Here is a 19,282-nt window from a genome sequence, read left to right on the forward strand (position 1 = left end):
ATCATGGATAGTTACCTGGAAATGAACTTCATCTATCTGAATCAACTTTGTGGGTCATGTTCACTGTTGATGGCTATGTTTATCTATCACTGAACGTTCGCGCGAGCAGGAGTTGTCAGGCATGACCTGATTACCACTGTGTGTCACTACGCTATTTACATCCATGAATGATATACCTAGTCCTACTGTTATCATAATGCCCTATCATTATACAGGGTGATGCATCCCATGTTACCTTGTGATTATATTTGTTCACTGTTTGGATTCATGATGTATTTTGAGTGATAAGAACAGTGTTTGTCAGGGACTATTTCTTGTATACACTCTTGCATCGTGGCTATTTTTAGAGTGAGTGAGTAAATTGACATTTGATCTAGACAAACAATGACCTAATACACTGGTTATTGAAGATTTTCCGAAAACTTCTTTGCTCTAAAATGTTTCAAAGTATATTTCACTTTGGATTTTAATGATAATTACACTTGATCGCACTGAATATCTAATTTGATCTGTTTGACATTTCTGAGGTTACGGTAACCTGTCAATTATGTTTACGCTTGGCATATTGACTGTTTCTGACTTGGATGTCCGTTTTTACATCAAAGTCATAGATTCATGATAAAGTATTTTCCTGCAGTCTAATCTAAATTTGCAATATTCAGACACATAGAGGACAACATAATGAACATATACGTTTCGATATTTCTTGCATTTGTACCTGCGATATGACAGTCGTTCTGTGTTATGACATTTCATTGCCGACAGTTCAAGGCAATATTGACAATCTGTTTGTCCGTTTCTCTGTTAATATTTGCCAAGTATTTTAATGAATCGTGTTACTGTCCGAATTATTAAAGGAAGTATAGGACAACATCAATACTTGGAATGAGGGCATATTTTCTTCTATAGGCCTATATTTGCCAATGGTCTTAGCGTACGTTTGACGTCTGTCAAACTGTCCTCCCAGTCGCTTGGTCTGAATCTATCCTTGTCCTTAATATCATTGTATCAGATATTAGCACAAATTCTGTTTGTTTAACATGTTCGATCTATTCGGACACTGTGTACAATATAAGGACGTACAATACCAATTGATTAAACAAACAGATTGTTTTGTAAATTTCACTTGTAACGGAGATGATCACCAACCAAGATGGCGGACACTGACGCTACATTGGCGTAAAGATCTTGTCCATTTAATTGTAACAAATTGTCTCCATGCCCTGATTATTTCTACAGTGTCCTTATTGTATTCGGACAAACAGGACAAAACAAGGACATTTTGTAATCACTTACTTGTGTTGGGAATGACATTACCTATGCCATGCTTGTGATATGAAAGCCATCCAACTTGAGTTCTGATTGGCTAAGAAAGGTCACATGACCTGTTAATGATGCCTATTAAATACGATGACGGGTCGAGGTCTAGGACACTTCTACTTATCATACACTACCACTATATGTACATATTTTGATACATTTTTAGGCCAAATTTAGAAGAAATCTCTTGACATTTTATTACTTATAATAACATTTTCTCAAAACAATAAAGCTAATATAACTTAATATCATTACTTCTTTGGAGACTGAGCCCTGTAAATAAAATATAATAGACTTAATAGTAGATGATCAAAACTGGGGGTATTTATTGGCATCAATTTTCATCACATTTGTTAATAATTTGCGTCCACATTGTTGACATTTAAAACCAAAATTAAACATAAAGTTTGTAAACGCCATTACAAACTTGGACTGCCAAACTTCAACTTTGCTTGTGTTATTTGTGCTTTCACTAGCACCCTAGGGGTGTTACGCTATTGCTCAGTGCAGCGTTAATAAACAAAACCTCTATTACTGATCTTAAATTGAATTAGCGATATCTTGAATTTGAAATGTCTGGAACTGAATTTGAGATATCTCGAATTGAATTTCAAATATCTCGATTTGAAAGTGTTGGATCGTGTACTCATAAGAGATATCTCGAACTGAATTCCAGATATCTGCAAATAGACATTTAATATAAAAACAAACGGCTTACCAAAAAGAACTCATCTATTTTGGAAGCGGTAAAGTAAAGCTGAAAGGACATGACGTTAACAATTGTCCGTGGTGACGTCTCTCCTATTGTGACGTCGGGACATAATATGTATCAACAATGCCGTCTGTGTTATTCCAAAAATAGCATTTGTATTATTAAATGAATTACTGATATTTAACAAAGAGAGACTGGATAGCGGCGGTTTCATTAATTCCGTCAAAACCTAGTCGCACATCAAAAACCTTTTGTGACAGAAATATATTGTTCCATTGTTACGGTGTGGTCGTGGTTTCACATCGTGTGCAGTAAGTATGTTTCCGCTTTTTAACATTCTAAATTGCGCCTCTCTAACGCTCATCGCCAATGTCAAATTGTTTGCTTGTTATTTAAGAGAGAGAAAACGCTATTTCATAGTGCTAGTCCACTGAGTTACCATGCAGTTTAACATTAATACCCCACTCAGACACAGTTTAATCCATTCGATCAGTGCATATTTTAGTCCCTTAGTGCATGGCGGGAGGCAGGGTAACATACTAACAAGTACCATCTTTTAACGTCTTTTGGTATGATGCGGGAGTGAACCGGGGATCGAACCCCAAACTTCCACAACCCACACGTATCAGGCATGGTGTGACTGTATGATGTTAACGCATTTAGCTTCTTGCTGTGTGTTTTTTTTCTCTTTTTTTTGTGTGTGGCCAAATAGTTTAAGTGTCCGTCATGCCAAACATTTCAACAGAGTGGTACATTATTTCAGTTATATAAGGGTGTGTCAGCCACTATGGGCATCCCAAAGTGACCAAGATGTAAATGTTTACCCTGCTAACTGTCAGCTACGTATGTACACCATAACATGACATTTGTGTCAAACCACAGCATCACATTCCATTCAACAACCATCCACTACAACGTGCGTAGGCTAATCCAAATGTCACAGCATCACATGCCATTCAACAACCAACCACTGCAACGTGTGTAGGCTTATCCAAATGTCACAGCATCACATACCATTCAACAACCAACCACTGCAATGTGTGTAATCTTATCCAAATGTCACACCATCACATGCCATTCAACAACCAACCACTGCAACGTGTGTAGGCTAATCCAAATGTCACAGCATCACATGCCATTCAACAACCAACCACTGCAATGTGTGTAATCTTATCCAAATGTCACAGCATCACATTCCATTCAACAACCAACCACTGCAACGTGTGTAGGCTAATCCAAATGTCACAGCATCACATGCCATTCAACCAACCACTGCAACGTGTGTAGGCTTATCCAAATGTCAAAGCATCACATTACCTTCAACAACCAACCACTACAACGTGTGCAGGCTTATCCAAATGTCACAGCATCACATTACCTTCAACAACCAACCACTGCAATGTGTGTAGGCTTATCCAAATGTCCCAGCATCACATTACCTTCAACAACCAACCACTGCAATGTGTGTAGGCTTATCCAAATGTCCCAGCACCACATGCCATTCAACAACCAACCACTGCAACGTGTGTAGGCTTATCCAAATGTCCCAGCCTCACATACCATTCAACAACCAACCACTGCAACGTGTGTAGGCTTATCCAAATGTCCCAGCATCACATTACCTTCAACAACCAACCACTGCAATGTGTGTAGGCTTATCCAAATGTCCCAGCCTCACATACCATTCAACAACCAACCACTGCAACGTGTGTAGGCTTATCCAAATGTCCCAGCATCACATACCATTCAACAACCAACCACTGCAACGAGTGTAGGCGTATCCAAATGTCCCAGCATCACATTACCTTCAACAACCAACCACTGCAATGTGTGTAGGCTTATCCAAATGTCCCAGCCTCCCAAACCATTCAACAACCAACCACTGCAACGTGTGTAGGCTTATCCAAATGTCCCAGCCTCACATACCATTCAACAACCAACCACTGCAACGAGTGTAGGCTTATCCAAATGTCCCAGCATCACATTACCTTCAACAACCAACCACTGCAACGTGTGTAGGCTTATCCACGTCACAGCAACACATTACCTTCAACAACCAACCACTGCAACGTGTGTAGGCTTATCCAAATGTCACAGCATCACATTACCTTCAACAACCAACCACGGCAATGTGTGTAGGCTTATCCAAATGTCCCAGCACCACATGCCATTCAACAACCAACCACTGCAACATGTCGCAGGTCATGTGTATAAAAAATAACTGAACAATCTACAAGGATTTTTTTACATTTATTTTCAGGGAGGTACAATCTATTTCTTGGCAGCTTCCTGTGCTTTGAGAACACGAACAACAATCTTCTGTTCTTCAATGAGGAAAGCTCTTACTATCCTGTAAAATAAGGTACACCTTGATGTTGTAACCATGGCAAGACTTTCATTTCAATTTCATGTATACTCAAGCATTTTGTAAACATGTGATTTTTTAAAAATCTTTGGCAAAACGATCACAAAAATCAAATTTTGTTCTGGTATCTTTTTTTTAGAATGAGATAACATACACAACATCATCATACACGTTTGAATGTCATTTCATGTGTTCATGGATTGACTTGAGCAAAACAACACATCTTTCCCTCTTTTGAAATTAAATCTTATTATGCGTTTTCCATGTTTTTCAGTCAAGGAATATTGCTGAGAGAAGCATTAAACAACATACCAACAAACACTGCCACCATCATGGAAATTTCCTCGAAGTGCACAGAACCTAATGTAACTACATTCAAATAAATAATAAATAATGTCACCTCTCCCTGACACATCTGTGGCACCTAGATCCTCCGTACGTCCTTGTAACGGTCTTCAGTCTTTTGGACATGGCCGACAGTTGGAGGGGGCGGGCAGCAGTCACCTAAAACATCATTGCAATCAGTAAACAGATAAACAAAAAAAACTAATAAAGGCGACTTCACACAGACAACTGTTTGAAAAATTTGTGATTTCACATGATTACTGAGAGCAAAAGGGCATCTTGAAATTATTCCAGGTTATAGTCAATGAATTAAAGGTTCATGCACAAGTAGTTAACTGTGTTGATCTTTGGCAACAAATACTTACACCCTGTAGTTTCTGCTTGCAATCACCACATTTAGCACGGGTGCCGAGTTTTTTCTGGTACAAGTATACAAGCTTACCACCTGGAAATAGACAAAATACAGTGCAATTTGTATACTTGTGTAGAGAACCTCAAATTCTCCTTTCATTCTGTAAAAAAGGTGATGATATTTAAAAAAAACATTTATAACTGACTGGGGCTTGATTTAAGGAACTTGATTTAATTTGCACCAGGTGTATGATATCAAGACCTAGTTGCACTAAAAAGCGATAGAAACTGTTTTAGTCTACTCGTCCTTATAATAACATATAGCAAAATTCTACTAGTACTAGTCCTTGTGTACATAATGTGTACATTATCTTGAAGTACCCACAGTTTGATGACGTCAGGCCCATGAGAGCAAGACAAACATATAAGGAAGGTCTAGTCAGACACAAATGTGACCTTTAAAACATGCACTTGGTGCATGTAGACATAAATATAAGGTTGCATTTTTCAATAATAGTCTGCACTGGTGAATGTTTTATATAGCTAAATCGAACCCTGCTGACCCAACACTTGTTAAAGACCCCAAACCTAAAGTATGATAAGGTAAACAATTTGATTTAAAAAAAATAAATGTAAGCACATTCTTGTTTCGGCCTATATGTCACAAGACTGAGTTCATTAGCTTATATAACACATCTATTAACTTCATGATGCAAATATATATGGGAAATGAAAATGTTTTGGTTAGTAAACAAATTATTTATACATAAAGACTTAAAAGATTCTGAACTAACCTGGAGTCTTGGAGCTGTTAATTCAGGATAAGTTGCAGGAAATGAAAATAAACCAAATATAATTGTTAGACAACAGAAATGGATCACATGAAAACAGTAATGAATTCATAAGACAAACTAAACCGACTTTTAGACAACGACGTTTTGTCGAAAGTACTGAGCATTGTGGTCTTGTACAATAGGATATTTTGTCTTGTTTTGTTTGTTGTTTAATGTTGCACTCGGCAATATTGCAGCCATATGATGGTGGTCTGCAAATAATCAAGTCTGGACCTGTCAATCCAGTGATTGACATCATGAGCATTCATCTGTGTAATTGGGATACGATGACATAGATCAAGTGAGCCTGACCACCTGATCCTGTTAGCCGCCTCTTACGACAAGCATAGTCACCATTTACAACAAGCATCAATAGGACTTGAATCATACATGTAAGTCAAGTCTGGAGTCGATATTGTCTTATGCTGGAGTCAGAAAATATTTCTAACACGTGACTTGTAAATGATCTACTGGTAGTCTGTTAAAGCAGGACTAGCTGCAAACTGTGAGGACTAGTAAAATAAAGTTTACACCATTTCTCTGGACTAGCTATAACCAAATTGTACTTCTAAGGCTGCATGTTAACCTGAAAGGATAGATTGAATAGTGATCATGGTGACATTACTGATAAATAAAAAGCTAAAGAGTTTGAAATTCTACCAGTCCTCGGGATAAGGTCTTTGCTTTAGACCAACTGACTCAGGCTGGTTCCAACTTGATTATACATTTTCATAAAATCCAGGTTAAAATAATAGTTTAGGTATACTATTATTAATAATATGACATGCAGGGCACACATGTTTGACTTCAGCAGTCAATGGTAATTGCAACTGACATAAGATTTTCAATCCCTTCTGAGACGTCAACATGGTCAAGTGTATTGCACGAAACTGAGAGAGCAAGATAGGGTTATTCTTTCGATGAGAAAGAAAAAATATGTACTTTGTATAATGTTTTGCACTACAGGCCTATATGTATCGTGTGCCAGATGTCATGGTGCATCAGAGCTCTGGTGTATCAAACCATTGTTACGAGGGACTTTCAGTTATATTCACTTTCACTGCACACAGATGTTTCAAAGAGAAAATATGAGTAGGGTTGTGCAATGTAACTGGTATACTGGTATATTGCAATTCAGCTGTAAGCCATATATATATTGCAATACAACCCTTGTGAATTGATATTTTCCAATACAGTCACACAGGAATTAATATATAAATTAGATAACTACTATCTCCAGGCATTAGCATGGACGACTGAGTTCCTATCTAAACTGCACACGCTTCACACCATTTACATTAACATTCCATACTGATGACATAATAGGTCTTGTTTATGCATACTACCAGTCTCACAATCTGAAGTCTGGATTATCAAATGAAGAAGTACCATTTGAACAGTACATATATATATATCTATATATATATATATATATATATATATATATATATATATATATATAGATATATATATATGATTTGGTTCCCAATTCATATGCAATATGTATTGCAATATATCTCTCAGTATTGAGCATGTTGAGATATATTGCAACACTATTTATGTGCCAATATGCCAACCCTGATTTTGAGCATGATGATAATCAAATAACATAAAGAAACTCACACTTTTCTGCGGTTGGAGTTTGTGTTGTACGAAAGACGGCGTCTGAATGTTAATCTCTGCGCCATCTGTCAAAGAAAAAAATGAATAAGATGTATCGAGAATTGAGATAGCCAAACAAGAATATTTTACAACTTTTGGTAAGTTTTCTGCCCGTATCCCCCAACTCAATAATATATAATGAAAAGGATTGAGCGGCAATGCATTGGACACCGTATGAAACATATAATAATGACACCCCCAAACTTCTAAACCTCCAATAAATGCTGCAGCCCCCAAAAATATTCGACCTGTAGCCCTGTAGCAAAACATCAATTGGCATATATGAGTTTTGGAGGTGGATACAGGCGAAATCTTTCCCAAAATGATGATTGACATGAACAGATAAATCAAAACGTGTGCATATTCAAAGCTCTTCTATCAATACAAAACGAAATACAAAACTGTACCAATATATAAATAATAATATGAGATGGGGCATTGCTTCAGTCTCATACTTGGTTATATTGCACACTTTTTATCAGAAGTAGATTTCTTTTCCACAATGACAGGGCATGAAGATAATAAACTGCACTACATGCAGCTTTCTAACTGAAATATATGGCATATTACTTGTGTACGAGATATATTTGGATGGGCTCCACGCAATCAAGTTTAATACTCCTTTTGGTGCAGTAATCACAAGATCTATGGTTTTCCCCACCAATATATGGGCTGAAGATACATTTTTAACATGAAGTTATAACAATAGCTCAAATGCCAAAATGTTAGCAAAGCATGACTCTACTTCAGTGTAAATGTTTACATCGTTAGGTACATGTTTTCATGTGCAAACTTATCTACATCGATGTTTCAGAAGTGTCATTATCTGATTACAAATTACATATTTTATTACAATAACAATTTACATCGTTTGTTTGACTACGGAAGAATATATTTTCTGTTTGAATTCGGCACTATGTGATGAAATGATAGAGATGGAGATAGATTTTAACTAGCATGTCGTTTATGCATCTACCTTGGTTTTTGTGAAACCGGAAAGAGAGAGACAGACAGGAAGTAGAATTACTAAATACTGTCATGCACAACAAACGTCCATACAATATGATGATTAATATTAACGCAGTTTTATTGTCTATAGTTGTTTTGTATGATATATATCATTGAGCAGATATACTTAATTTATTAAATTGGTACTTAACATTGACTGTATTCTATTATCATTGGTAAATTAACAATTACCACTAAGTACATATACAACTAGTTGTATGGGAAGACGCACATTACTGACTCATTTACAAACATGGCCACCAGCTTGTTGGAGTCTTATGAACAACAATATTCTACGGTGACAGCCGACATTACATTTCATGTCGGTCAGATAGCCTGTCACCATGGAGGTATGTTTCAAGCTTATGGGGTTTTGTGACATAAATATGTATTCACTGTTGCTGCGAACAAAACCAGTGACTCCGATCTGAGCGAATGACGTTTGATTTTGATGTCTTTTCTTGACGCCGGTTTGTGCCTATTTACTGTCAGAACTGGATACTAAACTATGATTTGATGGAATAAAATACGTTGGTGATTACCTTGGAAATATAACCATTTAGAATCCTACATTGAGACTGTCATGAGAAAAATATAGATGGGTATACAAATATTACTTCTATTAGAAATGATAACGACCATTAGCAGATAGTGGACACTCTCCAGACAGGGATGCAATGCATGATCTGAAATATTTACTACCCAGTGATAATATGTCTGTCTAGTGCCTGAGGTCTAATATTTGCTATCCTGGCTGTGATTGAACTCGTTGAAACATATTTTCTTAATGTTAAGCAGTTAGGTTTGATTATACTTTAAAGGGACACAACACTCCAACTTTGAAATATTGAAATATGGATTAGCTTTCTCTTTTCGCGGATTCAAAATTTGCTTATTATGGACTATAATTTAGACAGGTTTGACTTGTGTTTGGCACTATTCTCACACCGCTACACAAAGCGAACCAATGGGAGGATTGATGAATGAGAAGCTGTATATCATAAGAAAGGATATACAATGAACAGCTGCAGCCAAACTGACATGTTTTTGTTGTTGATTAATGCATACATGACTTGAAAGGGTGAAGCATTCGGTCAACATCATACTATGCACAGTTAAAAAGACTACATACTATCCTTTCAGAGAATCCATGTAAACGATTAGGTGATAACATTAACAAACCTGGTCAATAAAAAATGTAAAATTTGAGATATATCATCACGAGACATTGTGTTTACCAGTTAAGTTGTATTTCTGTTCTGCTACTGCTAGGCATTGTTTTATATGCAGAAATTAATATTACCTTGTGTATTTTCTGGTAAACTAATCCGGAAATAGCAATCAACTGTATGTACATTTTCTACCAATCTATCAATGATTTGGTTGGAAAGTGTCCACTAATATGACTTCAGAGAAATTTGATGCAATGGTCGGATGATTTGTATCTGAAACTATTAATTTATCAGAAATATATATTCCAATATCGAGTTTATTATTTTAGTTGCAACTAGATAATAATAACCATAAGTGTTTCACTTTGGAACATCCGATAATTATTGCCGGATATTTTTTTGACGTGTGGAACAATTGATCAGTGACCGTTGAGGTCTCCCACATTCTTGGTACATGAAATGAATGAAAACAGAATACAAAGATCATATTACAACCGACAAAAGTAATGTGTATGATATCAGGCAGTTAACTTGTTCAAGGAATCTATCCGTCAGTATCCACACAAAGGAACAATATCCCATACATCTGAAGCTGAACAAAGAAACTTTTGTTCAAAGAAACTGTTTGTTAAGGTGTTTCACATAGGTGTTATGTCTCATTGGTCAGCTGAGATAGCACACATGACAAATATGTTCATGGTAATCTTTAAAAAAATCCCTAGGGTTAGCAATGGTTAGATAACAGTGAGAAATCAATCAACATATTATTGGCTAATCTTTTGAACAATGTACATAGGCACTTCACGCCCAGATATGGGTGTATTCTTCCTGCTTTAGTAAACCTCACATTTATGAACACTTACTTCTGACAAATCCGCTATGCAAGATACCAATTATTAATCAATCAAAATTTTATCGATTAAACCTTTGATCAATGTTTTTTGCAACTCAACTGACCATTCCTCTCTTGCTACGCTGTCACATGCATATTACCTAACATGTTATACATTCACAACATCAGACCAATTTTTATAACCCAATCTTAGATTAAATAATTACACCAGACACCAGAAACCACTGATTGTTATATATCCTTGACACCCTCAGAGGCATGGGTGAACATTATTGAGTTATTTTGCATAGTCTTTGTCAGGTAATCTGAGTAGTTCTGCCAGTATTTATGCATGTAATATAGATATTAACTGAGCATTAAGTGAAGGACGACAGATTCACAGGCGTTGAGTTATACCATGAAACATGGATGACAAGAAGGCAGTAGCATTGAATACAAATTGCCTGAAAAATAAGGGTCATTGTTGTTTTGAGTATATGAACGGAACTTTATTGTTCAAAACATAATATGTACATGTATCTACTGTATACTAAACTACATATTGGTACATGCAACAGTCATGTTATCACTGTCAGACAAATTTGCAATAGTAAGCATCATCTAATCAAAGTTGAGGATTCTAGGGGATTTCACCCTCACATGTCAACGAGGTCCTCCAGTTGCCTGATCAATGGCCCGAAGCCTAGTTTGTTGGGTCACTGACGCTAATGGCATCTGGTGATTAGGCTGGCTAATTAAAACGGCGCTGAATAGACGACTGAGAATTGACGTGTTGTTTCCCTTTAAAGTGTGTCCACCCGAAAATAATTATTCAGTAATATCATGAATATGGTAATGTTACTTCAACTACAGCATATGTTCAGTTAATCCTTTTGAAGAACAAAACAAATAAGGCTAAAAAAAGAAATAGTCTTGGTTCTCACATGTCTCAGGCACCGCCTGCATCTTCATAAAGTTCGTCACACGTTTCCTTTATTTTCCATTTTTAAAAGAACAAAAACATATTCCGAGTCCGGGGGTAGTCAAATACTGTTCCATATTTTACTCATCAAGAAATACATTTATATTGGGAGGCCTTTTCCCAGGTTGATTGTACACAACAGTTTATTTGGTCAAACAACAGTTTATTTGGTTCCATACAAGTTTGAACAACAACCTAAAAAAAACCACCCGCCCACACTATATTTTCAAAAGCCATTGCCTGAGAAGCAATTCTTTTATTTTTTTAAGCCTAGGAAATGTCTTCTGTTTTTCGTCTTCCAACTAGGATTTTTCAATAAATGTAAACCAAGAAACAGTGTGTCAAGAGAAACAATTTCCTTTCTTTTTTATTGTCCTTGTCTCATGCTATGAATGTTTCAACTTGTAGCTGAAAAGCAGTCACATGTGCGACAAGCAGAGAAGCTCTTCGATGAAGCTTCGGAACTGGTAAGATGCTATTGATGTTGTCTTGCAATTTATGGATCAGTAATGATACATTTGACAAAGGTCTAGTGTGGAAATATAATATATTGTGATCATGGTTGATGACTGCATTATTTAGGACTCCAGTTGTTTATATACAAAAGTAAATAACAAATGTCTGCTTTGATTTCATTTGCAGTTGGAACAAATGGAATTGGAAGTAAAGGAGCAGGATCCTCGAGAGAGACAGAAATACTCCACACGTGTCAAGAGCTATAAGACGGAACTGTTAAAGCTGCAAAAAGATATGGTATGGACAAAAACACTGGAGAAAATGTATTATGCACCCTTGGACATTTGGAGTAATAGCCAACTGGGTCAAAGCTACAGATAAGCAGCGTATTTGCGTACCCCCCACCCACCAAGATACTCAAAACCCAATTATTTTCAATTTACTTGCGTACAGAGACGCATGCATGAAATGAAAAACTCAAATGTATAAAAACAGCATGCATAAATAAACAATGAAGCTTTTTCAGCATGCCTAATTTACTCTCGGGCCAAGCCTATATATTTAGAACAGTTATATACATCTAAAACATTATTTCTTTTTCTAGATCTTAAAATGTTCACTAATTTTGTGAAAAACCAAATTAAGTGATGAATAGATGAGTGAAAAAATATTGGTAACCTAATGAAAAATGTAATAACACAATTAGAAAAGAAACCCTGGAGTAAAAACTCATTTGCTCAAAAAGTTATCTGGAGCTATGGGTTCTTACCTCACACATGCATGCATGGCATGATAAGTGCAATAATCTTGATAATAAACTGCATTTCACCTCACATCAAGGCACTGATGAGGGGTGGTGGAGTAGTCTTGTGATTCAGACATGTGCTTGTCGTGCTTAAGACCCAGCTTCGATCCCCATTGGGGCACAATGTCTCAAGCCTATCCTTGCTGTCCCCACTTTGACATTTGGCGTTAACCAGTTCTCACACACTCAGAAAAACGCATGTTAATGCAAGTTATGAGACTCCTGCATACTAGACTGTACTTTGTGGGATACACCAGTGACAGATTCATGGATTCCAGACAGTTAATAAAATGTATCCTTAGCAATGAATATGTATTCTAAATAATTGTGAGTTTATGTAATTATTATGTGTAAACATGATAAATGTTATGTGTTCCATGTGATGTATAGATCATGTGATGTATAGATCTATAAATAAGAATGTTTGTTGACAGGGATTCTAATAAAATGAGAATAAAGTTCAGTTATGATTTTTTTCCAGAAAAAGGCTAAACTTGGCATTGATGCCAATCGAGACGAGTTGCTAGGTGATGATACCCACGACTCAGAGGATCAGGTATGTGAGTTAGATTTATGTCAAACATCTTGCACTTCAAACAAATGTGAAATATGGCGCGGATATGGAAGAGCAGTTCAAACTTACACACATACATTGTTCAGGTTTTGTTTGTTTGTTTGTTTGTTGTTTAACGCCACACTCAGCAATATTCCAGCTATATGATGGCGGTCTGTAAATATCGAGTCTGGACCAGACAATCCAGTGACTGACATCATGAGCATCGGTCCATGTAATTGGGATACTATGACATGCCTCAGCCAAGTCGGCGAGACTGACCACCCTATACTGTTAGTCGCCTCTTACCACAAGCATAGTGTCCTTTTATGGTAAGCATGGGTTGCTGAAGACCTATTATTCTTCTAAATTTTCTTGTCAAGATTTTATTTCAAGACACGTTATCATACCCAATTCATCTCTCTGACCTAATCAACTTGAGTACCAATGACAGTGAGGCATAGATATTTGTTGTCAGTCAACTAAATGACAGACACATGAATCTTTGTGGGAACTGACAGTGTATATACAGAAAACAACGTTGTCTCAATCACTGACTTTGCAAACTAGATTTTACTTCCTGATTAGCTGAATACTTATCAAGGCAACACAAATGAACCTGTTTTTGTCAAACAGTGTACAAGCAAGTTTGGGCATTTGCTATGTAAATGTTAATGCATTATTTTATTGTGTATTTCCAGAGAGCAAGACTGTTGGACAACACAGAGAGACTGGACCGGACATCGCGCAGACTGGACCATGGATACAGAGCGGCTGTGGAAACAGGTCAGTCATGTTTTCATCTGATGAGCGCGGCCCTGAAACCCTTATTCACTCACCCACTCATACAAGGGGAAGGCGACTATCGTGTAATAATTGAAGCCAGCACTACAGTGAGACTGTTGTCGTTTGTTTGTTGTTTAATGCCTCACACAGCAATATTCCAGCTATATGATGGCGGTTTGTAAATAATCGAGTCTGGACCAGACAATCCAGTGATTGACATCATGAGCATCGATCCTCGCAATTGAAATACGATGACATGCATCAACCAGGTCAGCAAGCCTGACCACCCAATCCAGTTAGTCACCTCTTACGACAAGCATAGTGCCCTTTTACGGCAAGCATGGGTTGCTAAAGACCTATTCTACCCTGGATCTTCACGGGTCTATGTGAGTGCCCAAACTTTTCCCTGTGCTTATATAGAGGATTATAACATGGCCTGATATTAGGATCAACTTATTGTGTAATTGATGCTCCCTAAGTCTATAAGCCGTCCAATTTTTCACTCGAACATTGGGTTACTCGTTCTCATTAAGGAACTAATTGTAAGAAATGGCCTCATTTCATAGGTAACACTTCTATGGTGACAGGATAAAAACATATTACTGTATTCGACATAATAAGCGCCCACTCTAATATGCGCCCACAGAGATATTTGCTAATATTTTGGCTAGTGAACAATCTCAATTAGCACGCCTGTCAGCATGAACCACTAAATTTACGATCTTTCAACCAATATATTATTCTATTAAGAGCCCCCTGTTTCTAATATTGAGAGCGCCCTAGGCGCTTATTACGCCGAATACAATATCTGTGATGAGTCAAAGATGTCACTGCTTCCCTGGTAAAACCTCTACCTGTATTTTCTATTTACCACTGTTTTAAAAAACAATGTTTGGATGTGTGTTTTTATTATTATGACTATTCAAATCATGTTTAACATACCAAGAGATGTAATGTTTGCTAGAAGTAAATTTCTGATGGCTAAACTGGACCTAAATCTCTGTCCCGAGCTGAAGATCACTGGCTGGATCCGTGTCCACGTCATACTACAAGATGTTAAACGATGGTACTTGTTACCATGTGTGGCGCTTGGCATTAAGGGGCTTAAAACAAGGACTGGCTGGTGTCTGAGTGGGGTATCCATGTTAACCTGTGCTCACACCTGCTTAAGCCCTGATTAGTACAAGCATCTAAACCACATTAAACTTTATTTCAACTCACCTAAAACTCAGTCACAAGCAAGGACTGTTTTGTCAGATTCTACTGTACAGTGGTACCATCAGTAGTCTGTATATTTTTGTAGGTAAGATGCACTAATTGTCTCTTATTTTTGATAGAATGATCATTAAAATCGATAATGCTACATGCTCTGATTAGCACATCCTCCTGAAGCAAGCATGTCTACTAGCCTATATCAAAGCCTAGCTTCTACCCTTGCCTCATCAAGGTCACTTTTCTTGGCTCGACCCTGGCACCAGCTTGTGTAGATCACGAGTTGTGCCCCTTGTAATGAAAATGCGATATCCAATCAGATCGCCTCAGGAAGATGTGATTAGCATGGTTAGCTCTCTCTTTCTAGGACATATATAAGGGAAAAGTTTGCTTTAACATGAACACATGATAGAAACAAGACATCCACAAATGTGATAATCATCACGATTGTGGAAATTGAGTGAGTGAGTGAGTGAGTATGATTATACGCCTCTTTAAGCAATATTCCAGCAATATCACGGCGGGGGACACCAGAAATGGGCTTCACACATTGTACCCATGTCGGATATCGAACCCTGGTCTTCGGCATGACGAGCGAACGCTTTAACCACTAGGCTACCCCACCGCCCCTGTGGAAATTGAATTCCAGGAGGGCAGATGAGTGTGTGTTAAGAGATATGATTTAATGTGACAGTGTCATATTTTCTGTTTCAGAACAAATTGGGGCACAAATTATGGAGGACTTGCATGGCCAGAGGCAGACAATACAAAAGTCACGAAATAGGGTATAAATATGACTCATTATTTTGAAGTAGTTCTTTGAGTACATAGTTCAAACCACATTATAAATAAAATAAAATGGACAATTCCTTTTGTGTCTATGATTTAATTTAGTGTAATTCAACTACTAGTCATTTCAACAAACCAATAGCTTTTTGGTAAATGCGTTGTCCCATGACAAGGGAGCTAATGAAGGGATCCTGTGGATGTGATTGACTCGATGAGTGTTATCTTGCAGCTGGAGGAGATGAACACAACACTGGGAAAGAGTTCCCGTGTACTGTCTGGGATGATGCGAAGGTGTGCTTATTCTTGTATTATCAATGTATGACATGAGGAGTACATTTTTAGCTCAACATGCTCAAGGGGAGATAATTCTTCTGCTGTAATATCTCCCCTTAATAATGCATTGCTCTACAAATAAATGTCAGATAATGTGAATACTCTTTTTCAACACCATATTATGGTGCCTAAGGCTTAAAAAATTAAAAGAATTTTTCTAAGGCAATGACTTTTAAAGATATTTTATATATTTTCCTTGTTGAAACTAGTATGTCACCAAATATACAGTTGTGTTCCATCAACCTGGGAAAGGGTCTTCCTATATCACTATATAATAAGCATACAACTCCTATTGCCACCATTATGCAAGATGCGCAGTAAAGCAGTGCACATTTAAAGGGAAGTAACTATGTTATATTTGACATAGATTTTAAGTATTAGGATTTTCTTGTTGTTGAAAATGGAAATTAAACAAAATGTGCTTCAAACTTTATGATGATGCGGGGGGTGATTAATAATTACACTTCTGACACACATTTGCCCATTTTTTAGAAAAAGTCACATATCATCTGAGAGGCAGCTGGTTATATTTTCAAAGCCTAATTACCCTCAGCTTCAAATTTAACTGAACATATATTTTATTCTTTTGTCATGTGCTTTTTTACATAAAATGTCTATTGTGTTTTACAGGATCATACAGAATCGGATTCTGCTGATAGGCATCGGACTGTTGTTGGTGATTGTGATAAGCGTTGCTATATATTTCACTGTGCGAAGACACTCATGATACTGATCTCGGCATCCTCATCCTCCTACATTCCTTCAGGCAAGCTGATTAAGGAACCCCCCAGTTTCCCACACATGAACAGGAAACTTGAAACTGGGTGGAACAGCAGAGAAGAACATTTTATTCAATATCTGATTGTTTATCTTTATGTCAATCGTCTTTATAAGTCTCTTGCATTATTCCGAGTAATGTTTCCGATCTGTGCTGTCATTAATTAGCCTTTTCAAAAATATGTATCATTTCATGTCTCGTTGGGGCGGTCTGGTAGCCTAGTGGTTAAGGCGTTCGCTCGTCACGCCAAAGACCTGGGTTCGATTCCCGACATGGGTACAATGTGTGAAGCCCATTTCTGGTGTCCCCCGCCGTGATGTTGCTGGAATATTGCTAAAAGCGGCGTAAAACATACTCACTCACTCACTCATGTCTTGTTAATTCTATTTATATATGTAATAAGGTTCAAACATAATTATTTCAAAAGTATGGAAGAAGATTATTCGCAAACCAAGCATTTATCAATATAACCGTACAATCAATATAACTGTAAAAACATTTGAGAAGAAATTTGCAGTGTTTTGTGGTTAGATGATTTATTCAGGAAATATGTTTTCGTGGAGAATTGACATGACATAGTGGTAAAACAGTCCCCGATCCTGTCTGGTAGAAATTCAGCTGGATTACTTTTTGTTGAACAGTAATAGAAGACCACCTTCTAAAACAGTTGAGACCATACAAGGAACCCAGGTTACCTGTCACATTGGACATACTGGCTAGGATTGAGTGTCAGCTGATACTGAGTTATCTCGGCCCATATTGACATGGGGAGAATTCATTAACATGTGCTAGATGTTGTTCCCCGAAATTCACTGTCTCTCCATTGGATTTTACTGTTGCTCCATTGGTTTCCTGTTTTAGAAAATCTTTATGTAACTATCATCATCTAGGGCATTTTATAGCTCACCTGAACATAGCGTTCATGTGAATATCTGTCCTTGCACATTGTCTGTTATCCATCATCCCTCCCATGTTTACACTTATGACATCTCAGAAACTAAAAAGTGTTCTGTGTTAGAATTGTGCATGTGTGCCCCTATCTTCCTGAGGCAAGCGTGTCCACTAGCCTATATCAAAGCCTAGTTTCTACTCTTGGCCACATCAAGGCCACATCAAGGCCACATCAAGGCCACATCAAGGCCACTTTTCTTGGCTCGACCCTTGCACCACCTCGCGTAGATCACGAGTCGTGCTCCTTGTAATGAAAACGCGATATATCCAATCAGATCGCTGTTCTTATCTCGTATTACTTCACAAAGATGCTGACGACCACTTTCATATGAAGGTGTACCAGTCGTGGATGTTGATTTTGTGAAACATTCTCTGATTGGCACTATCGATATGTGCATTAGGCCAAGGAAGGAAAGTGGGCTTGATGTGGCAAGGATGGAAACAAGACCTCGATCAAAAGGCTAGTGGACACTCTTGCCTCGGGAAGATGGTGTGCCCCTATAAAAGTGTTTCTGAATATCAATCTTCTTGCATGATAGTGTTTTCATTTTTCACAAGTCATGTATATCAGCATGTGATAGAAACAAATTAATGCTTAATTTGATATGCAGTAAGGAAGTGATATGTGCCAAATCTAAATTTTTAAAGTTATCTCACACTTTTCCCTTCTTCTTTCCCATTCCCCTCAGTATGGTGTAAAAACAGCTGCACTAAGTAAGGGGAATTGTTGAGAGAGAAAAAACAAACACAGTGTATTCTCTAATGATCAAACACGTCACCACGGAGGCAAATGATCAGGTTGTGTAGCTGCTATGTACGGGATTACGTGCACGACCCATTTGTTTGGGAGGTGACCATGGTGATGCTGGGATGTGTTGAGGTGGATAGTTTTTTAGAAGCTGGAAACTGGAAATTTGTGAGATATGATAAGTATATAAATATAATAATTATTAGAAAATTGCCAATGTCTGTTTTAAACTTTGAAAGAATGCTTGGGTAATCTCAATGATGTAGTGAAACATTGCCGCAGAAAGTTT

At 37.3% G+C, this 19,282-nt stretch overlaps 2 protein-coding genes across 2 annotated transcripts; one reads left to right on the forward strand and one right to left on the reverse strand.

Moving 5' to 3' along the window:
* Positions 1-4,266: 4,266 nt before the first annotated feature.
* Positions 4,267-8,590, reverse strand: LOC139469365 (large ribosomal subunit protein eL34-like). The gene is made up of 6 exons (XM_071251518.1): positions 8,565-8,590; positions 7,550-7,614; positions 5,888-5,901; positions 5,108-5,187; positions 4,798-4,901; positions 4,267-4,382 (listed from the first exon to the last, which is right to left on the reverse strand). The coding sequence occupies exons 2-6, from the start codon at positions 7,612-7,614 to the stop codon at positions 4,304-4,306; spliced, it is 342 nt and encodes a 113-aa protein (XP_071107619.1). The 5' UTR covers positions 8,565-8,590; the 3' UTR covers positions 4,267-4,303.
* A 259-nt stretch (positions 8,591-8,849) lies between these two features.
* Positions 8,850-18,278, forward strand: LOC139469367 (vesicle transport through interaction with t-SNAREs homolog 1A-like). Its single transcript, XM_071251519.1, has 8 exons — positions 8,850-8,946; positions 11,991-12,049; positions 12,225-12,335; positions 13,325-13,399; positions 14,098-14,182; positions 16,109-16,179; positions 16,413-16,474; positions 17,147-18,278. The coding sequence occupies exons 1-8, from the start codon at positions 8,850-8,852 to the stop codon at positions 17,241-17,243; spliced, it is 657 nt and encodes a 218-aa protein (XP_071107620.1). The 3' UTR covers positions 17,244-18,278.
* The last annotated feature ends 1,004 nt before the right edge of the window (positions 18,279-19,282 follow it).

The sequence above is a fragment of the Haliotis cracherodii genome, unplaced genomic scaffold, assembly GCF_022045235.1.
Source record: "Haliotis cracherodii isolate W230 unplaced genomic scaffold, xgHalCrac1.p SCAF_2, whole genome shotgun sequence".
In the NCBI taxonomy this organism is placed as follows: domain Eukaryota; kingdom Metazoa; phylum Mollusca; class Gastropoda; order Lepetellida; family Haliotidae; genus Haliotis; species Haliotis cracherodii.